Source organism: Electrophorus electricus, chromosome 8, assembly GCF_013358815.1.
Source record: "Electrophorus electricus isolate fEleEle1 chromosome 8, fEleEle1.pri, whole genome shotgun sequence".
In the NCBI taxonomy this organism is placed as follows: Eukaryota; Metazoa; Chordata; class Actinopteri; order Gymnotiformes; family Gymnotidae; genus Electrophorus; species Electrophorus electricus.
The window spans coordinates 17,472,171-17,500,029 of NC_049542.1; the positions used below are offsets into that span (position 1 = coordinate 17,472,171).

The 27,859-nt window shown below is 39.6% G+C and overlaps 1 protein-coding gene across 5 annotated transcripts in view; it reads left to right on the forward strand.

Moving 5' to 3' along the window:
• The first annotated feature begins 395 nt into the window (after positions 1–395).
• Positions 396–27,859, forward strand: part of csmd3b (CUB and Sushi multiple domains 3b) — a 313,558-nt gene continuing 286,094 nt past the window's right edge. For all 5 annotated transcript variants that reach the window (XM_027011676.2, XM_027011678.2, XM_035529342.1 and 2 more), the window contains exon 1: positions 396–614. In XM_027011676.2, coding sequence (XP_026867477.2) covers positions 437–614 — 178 coding nt within the window. In that variant the 5' untranslated portion in view covers positions 396–436. The remainder of the gene's footprint in view (positions 615–27,859) is intronic.

The window sequence follows — 27,859 nt, forward strand, 5'->3', positions numbered from 1 at the left end:
AGTCCTGATGCTCTATCTATTCAATGAACCCACAGGCATTTTAACGAGATAAATGGGGAGTACATTTTACTATATGTAGCCAACAGGCCAAAAATGTATGCGGAATATTTATTTGGTTGTTAATTAAGTAAGTAAATTATTATTTTTATCACAACAGCATTATACTTGTAGTTCTTTCTCAGTAAAATAGATTTATTAGTACGTTCATGACAAAAACTAAGTGGTAAAACATAAGCCGGACGATTCAGTGAGCGAGATTACAGTTCAGAGTTTTGCCCCTTTTGGCGAGATGGTTGAGTCCTCGTCAAGGTTGCTGTGGTATCCCAGCATTGCTGTTCACTTCGAGCAGTGACCGTGCGCCAGCCACAACGCAAGTCACTCCGCTTCTGGCTGAGGGACGAAGATAAAAAGAAAGAACAACTACCTTCATGTGAACATGAAAATAAATGACACAGAGGGACATTGCATGAAAACAACGGAAACCCTGACTGTTTTCAAGAAAGGATGTATTAAATGCGGTCGAGTGGACTTCTCCCAAGCAAAGAAAATGAGGATTAAAACTGGGGTTATATTTTGGAATCTCGTGTTTTTTATGATGGTCACGTGTGTGCGAGGTAAGTAATCTGTTTTATTTTCGTTATTATGTAATTTACCTATGTACAGAACGGTGGGTTGTTTGTGTCTGTAAGAAGATCCGACTGTGCAGCAAAAAGGCTGGAGAATAGGCACCGCTCAGGAGACTCGCCAAGCTCCTCGCTCAATGCAGGCTTTGAGCGAGAGCTCAATAAATATTCTTGCGGTATGCTCAAGCGAATACGTGAGTTGCTTATGCCGCTTAAATGATGGGATGTAACGGAGTAAAAGCATCTACAATTTATTATAGTGCTTTTTTTTTTTACATTTTATATTGTTTCACAAGAGTTCCCAGATAACCGCTACGAGATAGTGTAAATTGATCTACTAAGAATTAACAAATTAACTGTCTAATTTACAGGAAACGACAGGTAGCATTTGTCGTTAGCCTTCGAAATCGAGAGTCATGTTCTCTTGATTCCTTAAGCCTAACGTAGGCAGATGAGCAGCAAGGTACATGGTAAAATATGAGACAGACTAAAATCAGTTTTATCTTAAAACAGACATTAGAACTCAAGTGTCAGAACGACATGCGAGTGCGCTAATGTTCCCAAACACTGCCTAAATGTCAAAGCAAATGTTTCAACAAAAATGTCAACGTCTTTTTATCGCCTATTGATGTTCTGTGATTTCGCGGTTTTAACTGTTGCGCGCTCTTAACACGCGAGAAGCCGTAGCCTGCTGACATCTGTTTAAATCTCCGCAATATTTAATAGTCCTATGATAAACAGTTTGTTGGCAAATTAAGATAGATCCGTACTATCCCTAAACAGTGTTTGCTTCAGTAAAACACATAATATTCCATAGAAGTTGCTAGTATCATTAAGAAATCAGCACAATGTGATGCATTTATTGCATGTTTAAACTGGTTATGTTTCAGTGGATACGTGGGGTGGAGGCAACCGAGTACAAGATCTTTGCGAGATGTATCTTGGTCATTACCGTTGCGTATTTTATTATCATCGAATCTTGATCCGTGCTTACTGAACATTAAGAATATGCGTCATCAAAAAGGCGCACATTATTTTCAGCCCACGCTCAAATAGTTACACATTTACTGGTCAATGTAATACCGTTGCATTACTTTTCGATGGTACAAACTTATTTCTCACTTTGATCACGGGAACACAAATGTCATTATGGATCATGGAATGGAATAGGAGGTTAATATGTCTTCCGCTGTAGTGGTAGCGGTATGGACAAATATATCGGTGACCGGCGCCCATAAAGTGTTCAAGCAGCATTCTAGCTGTCTGAAAACTCGTCGCATGGTGGCGGTGTGAAGAGATCCCAATGATAATTAATGCATTTCTGCTGTGTGTGTGTGTGGAGGGGTAGGACAGAGAGCGCAAACGTTGACTTTAATGTGATTTCTTAAACTCCGCAACCATTCTTTCGTAGCATATACTGTTTGATTATGGCGAACGGTGTCCTTCTAATGTCGTTAGTGAGTTTAATAACAATCTACTCCTCCGAGCCTTCACTTAAGAACTAGGCTGTCAAACCTGCTCGGTAGTATGTTTTGCTCGTGGACATCCCTGGAACACGAGTCCCTCTCTTACACCTTTCAGTTCTAGGGCTTTGTAACGGAACTGCGGCGAGCACACTTATGTTCTAAACCTCTGCTTCAGTGTGATTAACTGCAACGACCAGAATTAGGTATACACACAACAGAATTTTGTTATTTGGCTTTATTTCAAGTCTCTATGCTGAATGGTTTTTTTTGTTTGTTTGTTTGTTGTTGTTGTTGTTGTTGTTGTTTTGGGGGGGGTTCTTTATTTGACTTCATTTCAAGTCTCTATGCTGAAGGCAAGTTATCCCTAAAGGCACAGGTGGTTTATATTCTTTCTGCACTTGCTTCAGTAACTAACAGGTGTTGTGTTGAATAAAAGAACTGATTACTAAGCATTTTGGAACACATTTTATTCTCTACTACTGTTCACATAGGCACTTTAATCATCAATGTTCTATAAGGTGATTAGTACTAGTCTTATTGAACTTGTGCTTTTAGCACTTACAGGACTTTATTCCATACCACATTTGGTTAACCTCACTGTGACACTGTGCGCCACACTCCCACTCTTCTCTTGCTCACCACAGATTTAGGATCAGTTTTTTCCATCTGTCCTCATAATCTTCTCCATTATAAGACAAATGCTATGGCTGCTCTCAGATCAGTAGCTAGGAGTGGACTATGTCTATGCCATGCTGAGCTTACGGGCTGCTAAGGAAGATCCCCAGGGGGACAGATTAATAGCAGGGAAGAGGGATCATGCCTGAAATCAGTGCTTTGTCCTATGGGTGAATGATCCAGTGCACATGTGTGTGGGCATGTCCTTAACTCTGTGTGGGGACCAATTGTGCTCCAGATGGAATGAGAAAATATTTGTTCATGATGTGTAGACATTTGGTTGGTTGCATCAGGATTTTGTTTTCAAATAAAAAGCAATGCAGCTTTTATTTAGGCAAAAATTTATTTTTAGTTATTGAGGTTAGGGTTTAGGTGTATGAGTAGGTATAGTATCCTTCAGCTAGAGTAATATAATGTAAAGTCCAAATATAAAGTTGAAATACCCCTCAAAGACAGTATTACAAGTCTGTATGAGCACGTGCAAACTTACACTCACACTAGTGTTTTTTCTTTGCCTGAAAGAAGGCTTTCAATCTCCATGAGTCATGCCGGCTATTGGAACCAGGTGCATAGCAGGGCTATTAAAGTTCCCATATGTCTGCAGTCAAATAGATTTCAGGGACTGTTGTGCTAAAGGGAGAAGTGTAAATTTGTTTGTTCAAGTCACAAGCCAATGTGTGTTTCAAAGTGTTTGGAAATATGAGGGCAGGAGTAAGAAATGCCAGAGCTTTTGTAGATTCACAGTATGTGTGTGTGTGTGTGTGTGTTCCACTTGGTGCACAAGTGTTTAGCATTTTCTATCGATTGACAAATGGCATGCTGCACTTAGACTAGAATTAGGTCTGGTGGGAAATTGAACACCCCTGACAAAATGAATCTAATTACTCTGTGCTTTCCATTCCCATTTCCCCATGAGTGTGACATAAAGCCTTAGAAATATTGCTTTTGAAGAGCATATGCGAAGGAGGATAGTGGAATACCCTTCTCTACCACTGAACAATTCTCATCAAGTTGGCTCTGCTGCTACCACATAAACATGCATCACCTTTTCACCCTTTGTGAGCTGAATCGATCTGATCACGAATGATCCTCTCTAGATAGGAAGACCTACATGAATGTTCTGTGCTGTGTGGCCTGCTAGCTATACATTACTAACAGTTTTGGCTGATTGTGAGGTCAGAATCATTAGGGCTTCTCTGGAACACAGCCACACAAGATTTCTTTGTGACTATGAAATTAAATATAGGTCAAAATTAAGTTACAGACATGGGTCTAGTAAGAAAATTGCGAATCAGATATTTTAGACATTTGATTTCACAGACTTCTTAAATCCACTCTCTTTGCATGCATTCATCAGCACTGCATAATTCATGGCCAAAACTCACTCTAGGTTTGATCATTAAAATTGACTTGTACTTTGCTATGTCTGAAATGATATGTATGATGTTTCCAAAACAGATTGTTTACACAGCATTCATAGAGGCTTTTCAGAAATTACTGGACAAAAATGGATCAAATTGTAATGGGTTTAACAGATATCACTGTTGAAGACTGGTGTTCAGGAAACTAAATTCTGGTTTTATGCTTATTTAAAAAAGATATTTAGACTGCTTTCTTGTCCATGTGAAGTCTCACATATCTTCAAGATCATCTACTGCCCTTAAAAATAATGTCTCCTTAGCAGTGATGGAGAAGACCATGGAGTATATCTTCAGGACTGACAGATTCATATTTAATATAGTGATTAAAGCAAGAAAGTCACTCACAAGCTGTTCCCATGGGCTTCATTAGGATACTGCACGTCAGCTGTTTACAAGTATTTATTCTGTTAACTGGGCAAAGCCAGCACAGCAGGCAACCACTAAAGAACTGTATCTCATTTCAACCAGGTATGGATACTAAACCAGGTATGAATGAAGCATGATGATTTCTGTAGGTACATGCAGACATAAAACTATGGTTGGAATAAAAGGTTAGTGCTTAGGTCATGTCTGGTTAAATTTTGCAGCAGTTGTGTCAGATATTGTGGGTTTTTGTCTCATAGTCCTCCTCATCTGTTCCCTTGTGAATGATGAATTCTTTCACACTGCAGAACCAACAGAATCTCAGCATCACTATTTCATATTAATTCATATTGGTAGGTTTGGTGATTTTAGTTTTTCTGACATAATATGAAACCCAATTTCATCCCAAACTGTAGTTTCCATGATGTTTTCTTGGCATCAGATTGGCATTACTCTTTGTGCATAATTAATAGGATTAAATCTTATACTGTGATATACTCCTTCTGTAAGATTACTGAACACATAAAATATAATTCATTAGGAGTTATACATGGAACAAAGCCACTGAAACATGGGCAAAAACCAATTTAAGAGTTATTTAAGAGTCTTACTGTAATGCCCAGAAGGTTATACTGATTAAAAGTGAGTACAGGATTGCTCACCAAATATATTCACAGTTGCTGTCTGTGAGGTTCAGTGAACTTGACTGATGTTGGCTCAGTTTGCAACAGCAATTTGTTTGGTCAAGTTAGGCAACATTACAGTATCCAGTGCATGAATTGTATTTTCCATTTCTGTGTTTCTGGGTGAATTCTGGATTTTTTTGGTGCCTTTTGAGCAGTGTTGGAAATGTCATCTAACAGGGATGTCTGGGTCCATTAGCTTGGCTTAGGTGCAGAAGTCTAGAGCCTCTTTTCACAATTCACACACAACCTTACATCTCATGATCAAGCATTCATTCTTCAGTGCTATGCTTAATCAAGGAACCCACATTTCGGGGCAGGCGAGTTAAAACAGCAATCAATGGTATATTGAGATTATACCAATAGCAATTTTTAAAACCCTTTTTAGTTTTTTGAAATAGGTCTTTGTCTTGTTGCAAAACAGTAGAACAGATGTGTGGACAAATACTTACTTGCAGCTACACCTGGCTTTCTGGCCTGTACGCATCTCAACTCACCATACCTTTCCCTTACATTAAGTAAGAAACATCTTTGACTATGTCATAATAATTTTCAAATGTGTTAGTGCACGAGCACTTTAGGGGGCTATGCTGTTTTTAGCAGATTGTTGGCAGATGTCCTACCCGGACCCGACCCAGACCTTTGTCCTCTCCAGAATGCCCATGACCGTTTTCATACTGGGACTGTGCTGCTTAATCGGTGCCAGACTTTTTTTGGGTCACCAGCTTTGGGTAGAGACATGACACAAGGCCCAGTCTGAAGAGCAGCAGCCCAAGACAGAGACGACGTCATCCCTCACAGGCTGCCGGCAGAGCAGCATGGCACAGAATCACAGGGGAAGAGACCAGGAGGCATTAATTGGCCTCTCACCTTGAAGGAATCACCAGAAGGTAGCTCGCACACTGGCTCACTTTTCTCTCCTTATATTTTCAGCTGCATTGTCATGGGCTGAGCAGTGTTTATTATAGTCAGTGATATATCTTTGCCCTGATTGTTTCATGAGGGTGCTTTGTTTGCCATCTCCACTCATGCTGGGCCACTTGGTGAAAGGGGAAAGCGGTTGTCAGCACAATCTGGACTCTCTTAAATCACGTCTGTCTCATGCCGAGTGTCTTGGCCAGGTTTACGAACCAAATTTTCTCTCTCTACTCTACATCTCATCCCATCAAGCTCTTGTTTTCTTTTTATAACATTTTATTGGGATATCTTTCCCAGTGCAGCTAGGTTATGCAGTACATTTCACTGCTAATGCAGATTTTCTTATCAATATTATTTTTGGTCTCAATGAGTGTCTACAAAACCTGGAAACCTTTGAGCCTGGCTATAAAAATAAAAAGAGAGTAACCACTGAACAACCAGTGTGATATATTTAGCCTAGAGTACATCAATTAGCAGAAACCTCATTGTGATATCTGTTGTCAGCCAATGGCCACAGCTGGATTAATCTCTGGACAAGACTGTGTTCTTAGGTTTCCTATTGTTACAATGACTATAGATGCTTGCCCAATAGTCATAAAAATCATACTATAAATTAGAATCATGCCAGGAGTTTAGTGACAAGAGAAGGGCTACAATATGCTGTTTCACTTCTGTGACCTATAAATGTGTGTGTGTGTGTGTGTGTGTGTGTGTGTGTGTGTGTGTGTGTGTGTGTGTGTGTGTGTGTGTGTGTGTGTTTGTGTGTGTTTGTGTGTGTGTGTGTGTGTGTGTGTGTGTTATATTATTAACTGTAATTATGTCAGGTTTCCTAAAAAATGCATCTTTATCTATTCTGATTGTACTTCCATGCAGCTGCTTGCTTTTGTTGGTTTGTTAAAAGTGCATCTTTCAAACTGTTATACTGTATTCTGTATGCTTTACTGTACTGAACACATCATCAAGTGTGACAGCTATTCCAATTGAGCCTTACTGCATGGTTTCTTAGGGCATGTTTTAGAGAGGGTTTAAGAAGTATTGAAAATGTCATGCTTTGTCAGACTAAGAGGTCTAAATGCCCCACATCTTTCTAAAGGTAAAGTTCGGATATCCAGGTTTTGCTGCAGTTGGCCATGAGTTGAAAATATGGGCTTCCATGTTAAGTTTTCAGTATTTCCTGCATTTACATCCATCCATTAACCAGCAGAGAGAAGATAAATAATGTTCAGAGGAGTTAACAGTATCATCCCTGTTGCAGGCATGTTGTAAAAGTGGAGTTATACCATCGAATAAGTGACCTTTCAGCATTGACTACTTAATATCTCCCATTTTAACATGTTTACAGTTCTTCATTATATTGAATAAAACAATTAACCTTATGTGGTTATAAGCAATATCTATGGATATAGAGCTAAAGGTGACTGGAGTAGTTGGTCTTTGTTACTAAACTGAGAGTTTTTCATCAATCCATCAACTTTAGCCATGACTATGATCTTATTGATGTATGTATGTAAACACACTGAGAAATAAATCAAACTTGATTTATATCTGAATTCTTTCAACAGCACATATTTAACTGCTAACTGGAATTTGCAAAGGCATTGATCAGCTGTCATTTGTCATATGTTGAGATAGCCTTGGACCTATGACAAAGGCAGAAAAGTAGTATGATCTTATGTTCTTTAATGTATTCAATTGGAAAAATGACATTTTATGGTCTGTTTGTGAATACTCCTGTAAATTATGAATAAGTTCAGACAAATGTAACTTCACTTCACATATTCTATTACCAGGAAATTTCAAATCTGTTTAGATTCATTGGAGCCAGAATGTAGCCTGCCAGCTTAAGATGAGGTCAACTACAGAATGCTGTATTGCTACAGTGATGCCCAGTTCTGTTTTGACATTAGTATGAAGTGGAAAAATGTTCTCATCTGATGGATGCAATAAATAGGTACTCAGCAGTGGGGCAGTTTTTTTTTTAACTGAGTGATACATTTGATTGATTCTTTAGTAGTCAAATATTAGACATGCATCTTTTTTTAATATTAATTTTAGTGCATGCTCCATGGTTGCAAATTAATGTAGCTGAAACCTATATTTCCTGTCTGCACTCAGGCAAAACAATCCCAAGCCATGCACTTATAAGGGAACATGTTGTGTTAGTATTGAAAGCAGAATGGAATTTGAGCTTCTCCAACTACCAGTTCTTCAAACTACCAGATTCTCCAACTGCTTGCTTCTCCAACTAACAGCCCAGTAAAATTTATTTGACTTCAAAGAATTTATGCTATTTGGAACCTTCATTAGGTTTCATAGTTATAGCTGAACTTTTGGTATGTTAGGTAATGTTATAAATCACAATGCTGGAGCATTAGTGAAAGTGAATAAAGAGAACTCTGGTACCCCGCCAAGTGTTACTGAACTGGAGAGATGTGAAGAGTAACAAGAGTAAAAAGCATGGGCCACCTCTATTCAAATAAATAAATAAAACATACATGTTACTTTTCATGTGAGGATAGCTGCAAGTCTCTCTAATTACCAAGAGAACATTTGACATTTTTCAAAAGTCCCTAAGTTTTGCCTGGCGTAATTGCCTGGTGTGGATGGACATGGGTAAGAGGCTCGGCTGATGTTAGTTTTCATGAAAATGGAAAAAAAGAAAAGGTCTTGATCTAAGAAACCCAGAGGGCACATCATTGATGTTTTCTGACAGGATTGACCTTCCAGGACATTTGACATTTCTGTAAATTGCTCTGCTGATAATTCTGTTAATTATGAATCAATACCACAGTTATTCAAGTTTCTAAATGGTGCATGAACTGATCAGATTGCTATAGCTAGGCAGAGAAACACAGGTGCATGCTCTTAAAGCCCTGTATGGGTACTTTGATCCTTTACATTAAATGTCACAGTTATGACCGGGCATAGGGGTCTGTAATAATTTCATTTATAAAACAGAAGGAGAGAATGGCATCTGACTGGCCACCACATGTGGCGTTTCCTTCTCACTGCCATTTGCATTGACCAGAATATTCATGTAACATGTTTTCAACCTATTGCTTTTGAGTAACCTACTTGAAACACTCCTATATTATCTTTAAGAACATTTCTTTATAGATGTATTTCTGTGGGTTATTTTACAGTATACTCTAGAACCTTCACAGAACACTGAAACCTCTTTGTAGCTACTCACTGCATAATTGTATAGTTGTTTCTTGCAAAATTATAGACAATTGCAAATTGATACAGCATGTAATGTGCACTTGCACAGCATCACCCTTGTATCTTTATCAACTGCAAATATGCAGTATTTAGAACCCCAATAGCTTGCCCTCACAACTAAACCTCAATTGAAGGAACTCATCCATAGCAATATCCTGATCAACAGCAGCAGCAGGACACTTATGGCTGAATCTATCCCCCTTACCAAAATTGTAATGTTGCCTCTAGAGTTTATGTGTGGATTTTCAAACTTCTGCTTAAATGTCAAGTGCTCGAGTTGGAGACGCTATGCTTTGCCCCATGAGCCTTTGCCCTCTTTCCTTTATCCTGTACATCACTTCACGTACCCGTACCACCTCTCCTCACACTCTCTGCTACTCCAAAGCAGAATGCTTGAATTCACCACACCGGGGTGGGTGCGCAAGCCTGGGGAGTGTGAGTGCTGCTCTGGTATTGATCTGTGTTCCGTTTGTAATGACCAGCATGCTGTGTTGCCTGCATGTCACACATGCCCCACATGCCTTTTGAACTTGCTTATCTCTAATTTGGCCCTCTGAACCAAACACTCACATTGTTCAAGGAGCGCATTAATTAGTGGCTTAGAAAATCCAGCTGCAGGACAGGAGCCCTGCTGCTGTATATCCTTCATCCTCTCTTCCCCAAAGCAGAGAGGATAGCACTGTTCAGGCTATGTTACATGGTTCACAGAACAAAAGGCATTTGGTCTTTCTCAGCCTTTTTGTTCAGTTTGATGTTTATTTCATGAGCTGCTTTGAATTAGACTGGGGCAATGACCATTGATGTGTCATATTTATTTTATTTTGCCACCAAATCTTTGGCCAGCCCTAAGACTGATGCATGTTCCTAGAGTTGTGGTGAGAAATGATTCAGCCAGGGTTGGCATTACACAGATACGTGGACAAGTGGTCAGGCAGCCTGAGAAGTGTTAAAGTGAAAGAATAGAATGGGAAGAAGTGAGGAACATGCTGAATTTCTCCATCTGCTTCTCACTGTCAGCACCTGCCATTATTATATTTAAATGAGAAGCAACATGGAAGGATGTAAACACATCAAAAGTGGTGTGCAGTTACCATGGGTCTAGACTCACTTTGCAAAGGCCCTGTCTGCTTCCCAGACACATTTATATTTCAGTGTGGAGCAGTATGGCTACAGCCCTATGTAACTGCCCTCATTCAAAATAAATTGCATGTTTCAAAATATCTGACTCAGGGGCCAAGACGATTCACAATTTCACATGGCAAGAAAGTGTTTGAGATAATCATGTGAAAATGCATAACAGAAAGTCACATGTCACATGATTACTAAACATGTTTCCTAATTTGTATTTGTCAGTAAGGTAATGAGAAGCATATGTTGATGCTTGAACAGCATGCAACACCTACACTTATCCACTTAGTCACAGTCACCCAGAACCTCAAGTATCTACATACAGATCTTATCATCAAGCCCCTGGAGCATCCAAATAAACTGGGGCTGTGTATGTGAAATCAGTGCAGCTGATCTGGAGTTCATTGGCTCTGGTGACCTTTCAGACTGGGATCAGCTAATTATATAGGCATGCTCCGATGTCAGACACTGGCATCTGGGCTCATTTCTCCTTGGAGTGAAGCTTTTGGATGGGGCTTCTTCAAGGACAAGGAAATGGGCTTGCTAATGAACTCTATCTCACACCGACTTGATAAAATAATTCAATGTTCTTTTATTATGTGCCAATGAGTCAGATCACGAATAATTAAATGTAAATGAATTCTATTTATGGCAATCAAAATGTAACACAATTGTTTATCAATTAGTTCATTCATTCATTCATTCATTTAATTGTTCATATATTTATAAATAATTTAATGTTACTGGTTATAGAATAAACAGATATTAGAAAATGTGTGCTTTTCGATCTGGTAGCCATCTCATTGACTTCATAGTTTTTGTTTTGCCTGATAGAGATACAAAGGGCAGGAAGGTTGCACTGTCATTCCCTCTTGTCGTTCTGCCCACAGTAAGAGGCTGGTCACAGTCCTTCTCGGCTTTTGTCACTTTGATATGCTCAGAAACCTCTCTGGTTATTAAGTTCCTCTGTGTTTGTTAACATGGCATGTGTTGATCTTGACAGCTGTTGTTTCCAACATGACGGTCTCATCTTCCATTAAGTATCATTTACACTTTATGGCCATAATTCAAAGACATGGATCTTGGGCAGGTATTGACAGATGCAAATTTAATAACTAAGAACTCTTGACTTCTCTATACTTCATGAAAATCTTTCCTTGTCATTGCAGTTTCTTTGTACCAGGCAAATTAATAAGACAATCGATTTCAGTTTTACACTGAAAACTTTTTCATTACCTCTTAATGTATGGAACCTTTCTGTTATTTGCAGAGTAAAAAACATGAAACATAAACAACTAGGGAAGTACATTATTCTGCACTTTTCCAATAGGTTGTTCTTCACTTTTTCCAGTGTTCCTTCTCCTGTGTTGTCCACTTGGTTCCTTCTACTCGGTGCTGCAGTGTTGAGATAAGAATTTCACTAGGTTTTGCTTCAAAATCATTCTTCTCCCAGGCTACACCCCTCTGGGATATACTTTGGGATGTACTCCTTTAGTTGACTTACCCTGATCAGGTTTTGGGATTTAAGCAACATTTAAAACATAATATCAGTTCCTCACAGCCTGGAGCCATGAGGTATTTGCTGCCAATCAGCACTGGAATGTTTATGGAAACATGGGAAAGTCATTTGTGTCTCATGTCTTATTGCATATCCGATGATCACTTAGAGAGGCCAGAGGGATATTCTTAGTGCCATGGGTTCATTGGTTTTGAGTACTTAAAGGAATTTTCATTGCAGGATTCTCCTGAATGCATGTGAATGTGCATTGAAGCTGCTCTGTTGAGGCATGGACATCAATGAAAAATGGATCAGAATGAGAACAAAAAAGGTGGATTAAGCAGCAAACACCCTGCTACTGCGATCTGGTGGGCACATAGGCATGCAGGTGCCCAAAGTGATTGGCACAGAAATAGTGCCAAGTGCCTGGGAAAAGGCAGATCAGCACAAATGCAGACAACAAGCATTAGCTCGGGCCAACGGTGAGGGCAGCAGTGAAGGGAGGTGGGGGATTTGTGTTACCAGGCCAGTGCTCTGCTCCACAGGGTGCATGATCCCTACTTACCCACCAATATGCGCTCTATATCAGAATGCTGTAGATGCCGTTAAAATGCTGTCCTTTCTCAGTCTGCCATCATCAGACCTTTTAGTGAAGCACTTTCATGATGGTTTGAGCACCTGTTTGAAGTTGTTACTGTTATATATTGGGAGTAATAGCATGATTGGTACATCAGAGTGCTAAATTGGTTCAGGTCCTTGGATATTACACACACACACATACACATAGTGAGAGAGAGAGAGAGAGAGAGAGAGAGAGAGAGAGAGAGAGAGAGAGAGAGAGAGAGAGAGAGAGAGAGAGAGAGACAGAGAGAAACAGAGAAACAGAGAGGGTAAAGTTGGGAGAAGTTTAGCTCTCCATGGTGCTGAACAGCTCTTAAGAAGCAGTGCAGGCTGCTTAACTTAGGTCTATTTATAGAGAAGAGGACAGACATTGCCTGGCTTGCTCCTGTCATGTGTGTGTGCATGTGTTTGTGCTTGTGTGTGTTTGCATTTGTGTGTGTGTGTGTGTGCGTGTGCATGTGTGCATCTACACATGGATGAACACAGGTGCTTTATCTAATATGCTATTAGGTGGGAGACAAGATTTAGTGTTTTGGAGGTCGTGCCCCATTTTGCACAGTCAGCATGTAAGATGAAGCTAAATTTGAAAACCAAAGTCTGTGAAGCATTGACCCCACTGCTTGCAAAAATCTCCATCCAGCTCCCACAGTCCCTGGTATGAGTTTACTCAAACAGTGACCCAGCAGTTTTAGGAAGATGCATGTTCTGCTCTCCATCCATTATTTATTCTCACAAGCACTGGGAATGTGCTTAGTGTGGACAAGGCCATCCAAAAAGAATCTGTTGTCATTTCCCATTTCACTTGACCAGAAAATCAGTCTGATTTTAACAACACATTTGCTGCCGAATGGCCTTATCCTGAGCCTGACTGACATATATAAAAATAATAACACAACACAGGCTAAAGTTTAGATGCCAGTTCATCAGGACTAAACATAGGTTGCAGCAGTTGATGCTGTTTTGAAAGCTATGCTGTCATATAATACCAAACAACTGAGGTTCTCAGGGTTCAAGAGGCACTTCCTACTGTTCCCTTTGTGTGCTTTAGGAATGTGTTAGAGCGTCTGGGTCTGTAACAGTCTAACTCTACATGTCTCCATGTCTGAACAGCTTTTTGCACCCTGCAGTTTCTGCTGAAACCATAATCAAAACACATGACCTGTGCAACTGTTAATCTCCTTTGTGATCAGATTTGTCAGTGGACTAGGGGAATAAATCTTTAGTTGAGTTAAACTCACATTCAACTTTCCAGTCAGCCTTTAGATTAGGGTTCAGTGTGGAGCAAATGGGCCCCAGGGAAGGTTAGTATTTAAAGGTACTTGCATGGTTCATGCTGAAGGTGCTCCCTGACCACATGAGTTCACTTTAGCCCTCATAGTGATACCTCAGCAAGATTCCTATTGGCTCCTACATTTCAGTAAGACTCACTGGACAGGAAGGAACTGACTGAACCAGATTGCAGGGCCAGCTTGTCTAAAATCCCAGTGGTAACAGACAACATTCACAGCTTCACAGAGCACAGTCACTGCCAAGACACACACTCTCACTCTCTCTCTCTGAGTTTCTGTGAATGTGTGTGAGTATGTGTGAGAGATAGTGGTATGTGCATGTCTCTTTCCGTACACTCCACATTCACCAATATTTTTTTCTTTTACACACACACACACACACACACACACACACACACACACACACACACACACACACACACACAGGGCAAAAATTATTAGGTTTATTATTATTAAGTTTATAATGATCTTCCATATCCACTGCCCTCATATCCTCTTTCATTCATGCCCCCCTCTTCTTTGCATATATTTTGTATCCTGTGGAGATGAAAGTAACAGGAGTTACTGTGTAGATTTTTCTGTTCACATGCTCATCATGACTCAGAAAGGGATCACTCACCCATTTATCTCACAGCTGCTGCTGATTCTTTTACTTTGTGAAGTCATATAGCACATCGGTACTCTAAACCATAATCTTATAAAGAGAATACTTTTTTTTGTGCTAGTATAACATGGACATGGACATGAATTCTGTGCGAGAAAAAAGAGAAAACAGGAATGGCAGTTAATAGTATATAAAGGAATGACTAGATTAATTAATTAGAAACTTGGTTGTCCCAAGCAAGTTCATTTCCAAGCTTTTCTCCTACAAAGTTGATTGAATCTGTTTTTTTCTGGTGTTCACAATGCCTCCACTAAAGCCAGGTTTAAAGATTACACTTAAGCAAAATATGACCTTAGTTATTTTATCTTAGATATGCTACTGAATTCTCATAATTTACCATTGTGTTGTATTTAATGTCTTTGAATAAGATCACTCTACAATATATGCAGTCTCCTCTGGTGCTGCTGCAGGATAAGTGACGGATTTGAGGTGAATAAAATTATTTTAAAGTGAACCATAAAATGATGGTAATGTCAAAACGCAGTTCTTGTGGGTACACTACTTTTCTCACTGCCATGTAGGACATGGATGTTGTCCACCCTGGCATTAATCAGACACCCACTAGAGCAAGAAATATATACTGAACGTGCTTCGTGACCTCCCCTGCAGGTGGCCAGGGTTTGGTGTGTGACCAGCCATGCGGGATACATGAGAGGGTTGGCCAGCTTTTCTGAATGACAGACAGCATGCATCAGTTTTTGATCTCCACTTAGGAGAGGATGTGTGGGTGGTAGTCAGGCTGCTCAACTCTGACCTGCCAGTCTGGCCCATCAGAAAGACTGGTGCTGGCAAACTGACTGGTTAACATAGCAGCTAACAAAGAGAACACAAACTACAGAAAACTCTTTCATGAGCACCAGAGAAAAAGCACATTATTCACAGGGAATCACTTGTATTTTTTTATGGTTTGGTAAATATATTATATAAATATATTTACAAATGGATAACACCCAATGTAAAAAAGGAATATAACTTCTTGAAGTGTTCATTTTAGTTTATCTCAGAACTCAAACAGTGAACATGGCTGATCTAGCCCAGAGTTTCATCTAATGTATGCTACCAGTAATGATAATACTAATAATAATTCTTCTAGTAAATTAATATATACCACCAGTAATGCTCATACTACTACTAATAATAATAATACTGCCAGTAATCTAATGTATACTGCTAGCAATGACAATGTTACTGATAACAATACTGCCGGTAATGATAATACTACTAATAATTATGCATACAGTAATCTAATGCATACTGCCAATAATGATACTGACTGGGGGCTTCGTCACTCATTACATATTCCTACAATGAACTTACAGTGATCATACAGTGATGGTGTCTAGGTCTTTTAGGTTTCTATACTCCTCTTTCTTTCTCTCCCTCTCTCTCCTATCCATGTAACCCTTTGTGTTGGGACCTTTTGGGCAAGGTTGAGTATGTAGCACTGTGAACTGAGAGACAAAGGCAGAAAGGTCATAGGGGGGTGGGGGGCTTATGGGCTGTCTGTGTGAAGGAAGTGGCCTTAGGGCAAGCAACATGATACAGAACAAACATGTTTAACAGCTGAAGCAGCAGCTGGGGCCTCTCTCTCACTCTCTCTCTCTCCTTTCCCTCTCTCCCTCTTCCCCTCCCTCTTTCTCCCTGATGGAGATTTATGTGCTGTGACACCACTTCATATTATTGACCTGGATTTTGCTCTCGAAAAGCCTACCTTGGCTTGTCTATGTGTCCTTAACGGCTCCACTGCGATTATTCCACACCTGCAAAGCCTGTTCACTCCACCCTCTTGCATTTTGCTCTGCAGTCAAAGTCTCTTTCGTTTTCCACTCTTGCTCACTAGCTGCTTCATCAACCCAAGCTGAGAGAGAAGTGGCCAGAAGAAAAATGCAAACTCTGAAAATACGAAGGAAATAGGAATATTAACCTTGTTGGTACATTATTGAGTATAAAATCTGTTTGCATTAGTAGTCATGAGATGCTGTACACTTACACGCATGCCTGGACTTCTGTGTATGTGTATAATTCAGTGTCCTGTAAATTAATGATCTGTTTTAACTGCTTCTAAGGACACTGAGGAGTCAAGCATGTGCATGTGAGCATGAGGCACTATTTTCGTAGAACAAGTGAGAGATTCCTAGAGTATGGGTAATAATAGAGTAACTGTAAAGTTCTTTGTAGCCAACACACCTGGCATCTGTCATGATCCTTCAGAGAACTTTCAAATGGATGGTTTCAAGAAGCTGCATTTTTGACCTGAGCATGGTGGAGGTCCTACTGCACAAGGCTTCTTTTAATCATAAAAAAAGGAAATGGTAGTATCACATCATTGTAGTATACTCAATAACAGAGCAAAGGTACAATTTACAAACGCAACTAGGAGATCATTATAATTTTGGAGGGTTTAGCTTGTTAAAAAGAAAAAAAGAAGTTCACTGAGTCTGGATAATTTATCCTTTGCAATTATAATTTTTGTACTGGTATACTACAATGCACCCTTGAATGAGTTCTAATTATGACTTCATGTGAAAACATCATGTCAATACAGAACCCCATAAACTATCCTGCATGGCCAGAACTGCTAATGTGGAAGTCAGGTTTATTTTGTCACTCTAATGATGTCTAACTATGTGCTCTGAGTGCCAAATAGTCCAGTTATGCACACAGAGCACCTTGAATTCCAAATTCACATTGCTTATTTCGCCAAGACATATGTGATCCATGTGAGGTAGTGAAATAGGCTTCTTCAGCAAAGGTTTAAATGTGTGATTTATAGGCTGTCAGCATCAAAAAAGTACATTTTTCACTATGGCTCTGTGCTGTGTGATATTGATGGGTCTCTGATTTAAATACAGAAGTGCTTAGATTGCATAGCAGAACCAGTGTTGGAGGTTTGCATCTCTAGGAGCTCATATTTCTACTAGTTTCATCATGCCTTCCTCTGCCTGTGGATTTCCATGGTCCAGTGAATTTCTCTTCTTATGGTAAACATGGCAGTGATGACAGCCAACTACTTCTCATCATTATAATTCAAACTAAACTTTCCCTTGCCTTTACTATGGCTGCTTAATTAATGGGAGAATATATTTCAATAAATAAATAAATAAAATATGAGAGGGCCCTCACAGGCTGAGAGCCTGTGAGATAACTGACATTTTAAATGTCACATCATTCAGTATGTTAATTGTGGTCAAACTTATTTTTAATTAATGTACAAAGGTAAAGTTCCTCATCACTTTCCCTCATTGTGTCATTTTAGCTAATTATACAAGAGAAGTGATGCATTAAACTGGGCACTATGCTGGTGTTAATAGTATAAATGATAACATGATTGAGTTTCATAGCAGTCTAGGTCACATGTTCGTTCTGCCATCTTTTTTATGAAATAACGACTTTTCATTTTGGATGTGACAGCCTGCCTTACTGCAAATTGCTTTGGGGAGCCTGGTGTGAGCCTTGATCGGACAAGCATGTTGAAGTGCCAATCGATAAATCTCGAAAGAGTTCAGCCTGCCCTTTTTAGAGGCTTAGCGGCAGGGATCTGCTGGGCTGTTGGACCACTTTTTAGAGGCTTATCGGCAGGGATCTCTTGGGCTATTGGATAACTTTTTGAGTCATAGGCTCTTAAGACCCAGCTGAGGCTGCAGGACAGAGCATAATTATTCAGGAAGGGACTAGCCCATCAGCCAGAGATGCTGTCCCAAACCAGCCAGGCTAATGTCTCCTGCAATGGGCCAAGGAAGTTCCTCTGCTGCAGAGGCATGCTACAGCTGTGGAGACAGCCATGGAGGCTCAATGGGTCTGTTCTTGCTCATTTATGCTGTCAGACATGACATCCATAACACCCCAGGAGACTGGGGGGTTGGGGGGGTTAAATCAAATTAGGCAATTCCACTCTCTGTTCCCTGGCAAGTCAAAGGGATATTTTATGTCCCACTGAAACCTTCAGTGGAGCGCTCCACCCTGCACTATTTAAAGGTGGTGTGGAGAGAGAGTCTTTGAAGTCTTTTTGGTCAGGGCTGTGACTTGAGTGCATTGCTAAACTGCTGCGAACAAAGAGAGATCAGCTTGACTAACTTCCAAAACTCTTTGACTCTTTGATCAGTGGTCCTGTGCTCGAGAGAGCTAGTTCTGCACCCCTTTTCAATCACTGCTTCCTCATGGTAGACACGCAAATGTTCAGCCCCGCAGCACATGAAAAGAACTAAACTTGAACTTGAAGAAAGCTCTAATACTAGCATGATTTTAGGATGTGTGGTGGCCTATAAAGGTTTGTTCTTGACCCCATTTCACCTACTTGCAGGGATTTTTCAAGCTTTGACATGAAGGGAGATGAAAAGAAATAAGGAAGAATGAAACTGGAGGAATTCCATGGAAGAATTTTTCAGATTTCTCCACAAAGCTTTCCTATTTTTCAGTAGAATTATTTTTTCTACAATTCCTCAGATATAAATCCAGATTCATCAGATTACAAATCAAAGCAAGAACAATTAGCAATATGCATAAGGCAAGGGTTTTTGTGGCATAAAAAAGGAAGAAATAAACAAAAAATGGATCAAAACAGAAGAAGCATAGATGCTATCGCTGCCTCTCCTCCTACTGATGACATACATAATGGATGCTTCTGGCAAAAGTGTAGCTCATCCAAATTCCCCGTACATTCTGATCTGGTGCTGGTGGAAGGCTCCTTGTGGATAAACAAAGAGTCTGCTTTAGTTGCTATGCTGATCAACTTTAAGAGAATAAAAGCACTATCAAAGGGAGCATCTCTTCAAGATGAAAGAGAGCTCGTTAAGTGTGTGGCATACTGCAGTCTCTTTCTGTTTTATCATCCTCTGCGATGTACACCAGTGTTGCTTCATTCTGAATTACAGTCTGTCCACTAGAGACCTGGTGGCTCATTGCACCCAATAACTGAAGTTAGCAAACCTTGTTACTGAGATAAAAACAGGCAGAGAAATAGACTGGACAAATGAGATGGAAGAAAGCATTGAGTCTGCTGAAGATAACATGACAGGATCAAAAATGTGTTCATCAGAGCTCAGTGCTTCTCTGCTAATTCAGATTCTTTTCTTTTTTATACAGGCCATCACACAACAAGAGGCGAATGGTTAATTATCTAACAATCTTATTTATTTTTGTATAGGTATTGTTAACTGTTGTACTGAACTGAGGTCACATTTGATTATTGTTGCAAGTTGCAGGTGACTTTGTGAGATTAGTGGGACACCCAGTTTTCAAGCATTTCATAGTTCCTATTGTAATCCACTTCCTCTTCCACTTCCTGAACACCTATCATGCAGATATAATAAAAATATTGACACTGGATATGACTTGCAGTATTACAGAACAGCTGTATGACTCACAGAAATCAAGTATCTGACAGACATAGTGAATGCCCATAGAGAATACCAGAGTGATTCATCAGGACAGTCATGCAAAGTTCGTTAAGAACATCTGAAATTGGGCAAATTTGTCAAGATACCAGTGATGCAAACAGACAGATGAAAGTGATTATGATTCTGCCCACGCAAGTGTCAAATCATTGGGGATGTGAATGCCTCATATCTATGTGTTCACTCCATTAGGTAAGTAGAGTGGTACAAGCATGGAAAGTCGTTGTTAGATCTGAGAAACTAGCCAATATTGAGGTTGGGAAAGTTGTGTAGAATCCACCTGGCCTTTTTAAACTCCTGTCATCAGCAGTGGAAACTCCAGGTGCTCTGGATGGGCTGTATGCCAGTTTTCTTTCTCTCCTTTTTTCATTCGTTCTTAATTTCACACCAGTTTGCTGAGTCTCAGAGTTAGTTATTCTCCTCTGTACTGTTTCATCTGGAGTCTTGCTGGTGTTTATGCTGTGGGTTGACACATAGATAAGTTTATGCAAATTGGACTTTTTCATTCAATTGTGACAATTTCAATAGATCTTCAATGCCAGTTCTCAGTGGGCCCTCCAGAGCTACTTACACTTTCAATGGAGACTCCAGTGGAACAGATGAGAAATCCTGCCCTTACACTCAGTGACAGTGACAGGAGAGCTTGTAAGAACAGCCAAACAGCAGATGGTCTATGGATGCTGATTGAATCAATAGCCACCACAATATGTACAGAGAAAGGCCCATGGTTTAATATTGATCTGCTTCAGTACTCTTATGTTCAATTAATGACAACCCAAGCAAACTGTGGGAATTTTGTAAGGTGTCATTTTCCTGTGCTGTCATTTTGCTGCCCCAGTGTATTTATCACATTGGCATTCATTTTGATATCTGCAATCCAGAACTCCATTATGTTTAGTGCCATTGCTTTCCAATTTATCTTTTTGTGGTCTTTTGAAGATTGCTGCAACAAACAGGCACAATGCACATCATTGACATCACTGAGACATGAAACACAATGTCACACTTGGAAGGTATCTGGCCATGCAGATTTCATTGGCCTTATGCTGCTGTTTTTATCGAACTTGCCAAGCAATAATTCTGAATTCTGGACCAATGCACAAGCACAACAGCACTGTGACTAATTTAGTGTGTATGTGTGTGTGTGTGTGTGTATGTTTGTGTGTGTGTGTATGTTTGTGTGTGTGTGTGTGTGTGTGTGTGTGTGTGTCTGTGTGTGTGTGTGTGTGTGTGTGTGTGTGTGTGTGTGTGTGTGTGTGTGTGTGTGTGCAGATATTCATCTTTATCGGCATGGTTTTGCAAATCAGGCTTCCATATTAGATTCTTAGTTACAAATCCTACTCAAACACTAAATAAATGGGTATTTGTCAGAATAACTTCCTATAAAAACATAAACTTTCCTTTTTATGAAATGTGAATTATGAAATGAAATTAGGTGTTCTAGTTCATTTCATTCCCTTGTTGACATTTTTCCTACGCTGCCTATTCTGTCTATACACTTCTGTTTACCTCTAGCAAGGAGACTGCAACAGAAAATCTTTGAGTGATGAAGATTATTTGTTGATGAATGTCTCACTCCAGTTTCTGGAACACTATCAGTCCATTAACAGTGTTGTGTAATAATCAAAATATTAAAATAATCCAAGATTGGTGAAGGCAGTCTTCTGAAACTATTATGAAAAGACTTCACTCATTGTGGAAGCAAATGATGAAAAGGTTAATTTCACTTCTGTGTGCATATCTTAAAGTCCAAGCAAAGGCAATAACCTTGTACTGAACAGAATGAAATAAGGATTGACCACCACCACCTTCTGCTTTTCTAATTGATTTATAAAAAATAAAAATAAAAACATTACTCATTTAATGTTTAGTGTGCAGGTTCTCTCCCATCTCTGGTGGGAACCTTTGTTGGCTTTTCTTAGGACCCAGTTTCCTTTGGTTCTGAGTCTGCCTTGCTTCTAGAGTTCATGTCGGTAGAGGAATGGTCTCCTCATTCTGCTTTGATCCATGTTTGATGGTGCCAAAAAATGAATGCAACATTCTGCCCACCCATGAGGATAAAAGGAAACACTGCTTTTGTCCAGGAAGGGCTAATTGCACATCTAATTAGTTTACCACACAGTAGGATTTTTTGCCCAGAGCTCAAAATAAAATAAATTCCTTCTTTGTGTATGTTGAATGACATCACTGATAGCTTTAATAATTGCACTGCAAAAGATTTAATTATTTATAGACCTGATATAAACCCCTGGTGAAAAAGAAAAGAAAAATTGAGCTAAACAGAAAGTCCATGCTTTTTATAAGTAGAGGTAGGAGACATCTTGGCTAATGAATGCATGAAATTAGCTGGCAAAGGTTTCTCTATTGAACAAAAAGGCTCACATCTCAGTGCATACCATAGTGAGTGCTGGGCACTGAGGTGTGAAAGCAAGTGCATTTAAAAAATCATTGAGTTCAACTTAAATATATCCTCTCACTAACTGACTGCAGCTTTTTGGCAACAGTGAACAACTCTATATTTTTCATATGGGCATTTAAGTGAGTGTTTTATTAATTTATTTTAATGATGGTGAGGTTCCCTTTTGCCTTTTAGTAAATTAGTTGTAAAAATATTGTCTAACTGCAACTGGAATTTAATATCTGTGTTATATTACTGTCAGCATACATCTAAGTTGTAATAGACATCAAACCTAATAACCATAAACTGCAACATTATCTCACAGTACAAATACATACCTAGATTGTATACAGTATATTGTATATTGCAGTCTCCATCAGTTTAGGGAGGCAGAGGTCTTGTGCAATTACATCCTACATAATGAACATCAAGCCATTATGTTCTTCTTTCACAAACTCTCTTTTAGTTTAAATATTAAATTATGTAATGGTGCTGGCACCTGGCACAACATAGCAGCCAAGGTGTTGTCAGAGTTTCAACAAAAAATCAGAAAGGTTGCGTGACTCCACCTCTCAGGAGAGATAAACAAATAATGTGTGAAGGAAGATGAAGGAAACAAAAACAAACAAAAACAACCTCAGCCCCGAGTGACTCATTTGCATTCACATCCTCATTTGCAAATCGCATTTGCATTTCTGATTCTAGAAACAGTAGCATCCAAGTAGTAGTAGTAGAGGATCCTGATGTGCTTGGGATATTTGCTCAAAGAGAGGCAAAGAGAAATCTGACATGAAGACATGTGACAGTATTCACCATGAATTTGATTGTTCAGCTAAAGCATCTCCTCATAATTCCCTCACATACCTCCTTTCTTGACTATGCATTCATATTTTTCTGTAGATCATACATCAGTAAGGAGGAATGCAATCTATTTTGCACCCTTTCACACCAGCTTTTTTTCAGTCATAGACTTTGGCAGGAAAGCCCAGATCATTCAATATTTTTATGACCCTTATACTGATAAAGACTGTAGTCCAAAGTGAAAGGTAGTGATTATACCTGACTTAGCACCTTCAAATATCGGATTTTTCTCCTTCCAGAACACATGGCCAGTCTTCCTGTACTAGATAAGACAGATCAAACAAGAATATAGCAAGATCAACACCATGCAGAATCTAGGTAGCTTCAGCTAATGCATCTCTTTGGCATCATTTATGTGAAAGCTGCTGCATTTGCTCTTTTTATCCTTCTCAATTACCCACAAATCAGAGGAATACAAAGAAGAGGTGGTTCACAGAGAAAAGAAGGCTGAGAAAATAATCCCAGATGATCTGAAGACTGGAGCTGTTCTTAGATCTCAGAGTCTGCATTATATTACGGGCACCCTGATGAGAACCCATGCCATTACACAGTTATCCTGAGCTCTAGTCTGATCTCATCAGGAGTGTGTGCTTTCTTATGAGCACACACACACACACACACACACACACGCACACACGCACACGCACACGCACGCACACACACACACACACACACACACACACACACAAACACACACACACACACACACACACATATATACAAATACACAAAGGTTTGCTCAAATGCATGTAGTTGACTCGGCTTTTCTGCCACTGCATTAAGCAGCGTAACTGCTCATATGGTTCTGCAATGAATAATATGTAGCTAGTCAGTCACTTGGGCTGGTCATATATCTTATTTTCCTTGCACACCAATAGGTGCACTTATGAGCTTTTTCTAGTAGTCAGACACACAGAGCACAGTTTGAAACAATTCACTTTAACTTTCAGTGCAAACCTACCTGTAGTTACTTCAGCAAGGTTAATCCTCTAGGTTTAGCATTAAATTAATGCCTATATCACCATTTCCTGATCCTAGACTGTCTTCTGGAACTTAATGCTGTTGGCATATATTCTATGCTGTTTCTCTTCCTGACATTTTTATCAGCAAACTTGTGATTAACATGCCTTAGCCTTAGCTTTGATGCAGTGTGTGTGTGTGTGTTCTAGGCCTGGAGAGGTTCTCCCCCTCCAGAGGTCCTCCTCCATCTGTGCACCATATCAGAGTGGCAGGCCCTAATACACTGAGGCCATAGCTAAGCCTCATACAGGAAGCACAGCACGTCGCCAACAGAGCCACGCCACATGTTACAAACTAGTGTGTCTGGAATTTGGGAATGCAACATGATCCATTTTCCATACTGTAGCTACAATATTCCTTGGGGTTGAAGGGGGTGACAGCAGTCTAAATCAAGAGCAAAATATGGTATAATCAGTGAGTTCAAGCAATAAAAAAACAGTGCCCAGCTCTAAACCGGCATTTGAGAATCTGATATTTGGCCCAAAGTAAAGATTTAGCTATTTTACACCTAACTTTCTAGACCATGTCCGATCTGCCTGGGAACAAGCCTGAAAAATAGATTCAGTCAATTCCACTACCTTCTTCATCCATAGCTTGATTACTGTATATTTTAAACACCCCCCCACACACACACACACACACACACACACACACACACACACACACACACTGATATTAGCATTTTGAATCAAATTACTCTTCCATAAGCACATTCATTAATAGTAATCCTCCATTATTGTCCAGCTTTAAGTCTTTACAGCTCCATTTCCACCAGTCATGTAATGAGGAGATTTCTTTCACAGCTGATCTCTGAGCTCTTGTCATTCAATCCACACATGTGGTAAGAACCCATGGATTAAAGACTGCGATAAGATCAGTTGAAAATTCATATATTCGTCAAAGTACTAAATCTTTTTAAATTTAATTTGGACCAGTCTCTGAAATCATTGTGCATGTGAGAAGGGGAAAATTTATGTTTCCTGAAAACCACACATGTACACACACACACACACACACACACACACACACACGCACACACATACTTGGGTGGTTACCATGGTAACCAAGGGGTAGATTTTCTGAGTATGTCAGTTTCCCTGATTTTTTAGGATGGGGGAAAAAGTGAAAGAAAGGTTCAAAAGTAGAGAAATTATATCAACACTAGCAGAGTTGTACTGAACTGGAGAAAGGGAGAGGGGAGAGGGCGAAAGCCTGTGCACCTTCTTCTGCACACTTCAATTAACAGCAATTTACTCACAATAAACTCAGAAAGACCATTTCTCAGAGGCACCATTTCCACTGGCTTGTATAACTCTGCAAACATTCTGTTTTTCCTCTTCTTACCTGAGCACGCTCAGTCTTACTGTGACTGACATTTCAAAAATCCTAGTGCTAGGTGTTTTCTCATAAACTGTAAGAATATGTAACTGCTTTATATGGAAGTTCTATAAGTTTTAAGCAACATTCAATTTCAAACAAAAGGTGCTCCTCCTCATAAACCCTAATAAAACAAAAATCTCAACATTAAACACACGTTATCATAAATTAACTGCGAATGAAGCAGTCTTCCATAACTGGCTCTAAACAAAAAAATTGATCCTGAACAGAACAAAAAGAGTATGAAGAGGTGGATTAAAATATCTTTTTGACGTGGCTGTGAACTAAATAGCAAAGAGCTATTTTGATACCCTCCCTCCTAATGATAAAGACAGCTCAATAGAACAATATTAGTAGATATTAGGTTTGAGAATGAGACTCTTGAAACACACAAAGCATGAATCAATGAAAGAGTGGGGTGGGGTGGGGGGAGGTTGAGGGCTTGTAAATAATAATATTGCTGTTTTATTCAGAGGACCATTTAGAGTGGGACTAGGGTGTTTTATCTACTTCACTGCACCTTCGATCCTGAGACAGGCAAATAGAAAGGGTTGCACATGGTATGAGAAGGAATCTATTCCAATATTCCTGATGAAAAACTAGAGCTCATACTAGAGCAAATATTCTCATGTAAAGAATTCACTGACTGCATATAGCCAGACAGAAACATTTTCCCCACACATCTCATATTGGCTTTATGAGTCATCCCTTCTTTTAAAAGAGTAGATACAGAAAAATCACAAACCATGAGTCAGATTTGGAACTTATAAACCACCCATTTCATCTCACAAATACATGCTGAAACCTGTCTTAACACATTAGATAAAGAAAAAAAGACACAGAGGAGATGTGGCATAAATGGACAAATGGGGTCTTTTCCTATTTCTTCTTTGCCACTACCTCTGTTTTTCTCTTCCCATTTCCCAACTGGTGTTTCTGCAGTGGCATCATAGGAGCTTACCTTGAATCAAGAGAGTCAAAATGAACCCAACCATCGAGCCAAGTCAAGTTAAGATTTATTGTCACTGCCCCATATACATAGTATACATTGGAATACATGACATAGTATATATTACAATGGTATGGCAGCAGAGTACATGGGACTACAAAGGATAAACTGGGAGACAAAGAGAGAAAGGGGGGTTGGTGGGCCAAGAGAGAAAGTGTTCGCACACTTCGTAGATAGAGGTTTGGTGGGATTATTGGGATGTCACCAAAGGGACAAGTTAGAAGAGGCTTAACGAAATGAAGGTGAGTGAGGTCATAGGGGTTGCAACCATTTGCTAAAATGGAAAAAAAATATTAACTTGCTCAATAAAGGATTGGAAGAAATGGCAATATAAAGAAATGGATTTTGGTGGATTGAAATTGTTCAAGTTTCCTCATTACTATTTCCTTAGTCTAAAATAAAGTTTTGGGCAACAAATTTCCCAGTTAGGAATTAACACCTACTGTATTCATTTATGCCCAGCTGGACAGTTGAATAATGTAAGCATTCATTGAACTCTGGGATTCAGTTTTTTTTAAACATGCTTAATAGTATAAAAACTAAAAAGAGAATAGGTTCTCCCTTCCTGGTCCTTTGATAGCCATTTTGGTCACTGGCTTAGCTTTCTTCTTCATTGAAAATATATCTTCAGTGAAAATATATATATTCAGTTTGATGGTCCCAAGCATGTAATCATTATACAATCTGAGAAACATGACCATTGAAGACATGTTGCTAATGAGCTGTACTCAACTGTGGTTACACCAGTGCTCTGACAGGGCTCACTGTGTGTATGTGTAGATTTGTACGTGTGGGAAGGATAACCAGAGCATGGACTGGAAATAACTATTAAGGATGGGATTTTTGGACAGTGTGTGTGTGTGTGTGTGTGTGTGGAGCATCCAGCTCTTGCCTGGGTTATTAGATGACTGAGGAGGCTTGGGGATCGATCAACTCTGCCAAGAGGACACAACATGTAACCTAAGCTCATTTAATTAATCCTCATCTCAAAGCCTGACAGAGACATACATGCTGAACGGGTTAGAAGGACAGCGGGTTCTGGGATCTGAATGCTGACTCATGAGCATGTTTCTTCTCTCCAATCACTGGATAGCAGTCTTGGCTGAGTGTGATGAGCTGTGTACAGTATGAAAATCCAGACATGAACCAGGCTACGTTACTCCTGGCTTCAGCCTTCCTAGCAGTGCTGCAGCCTTGTACATTTCTGCCCTGAAAGCTGTATGATGGGAG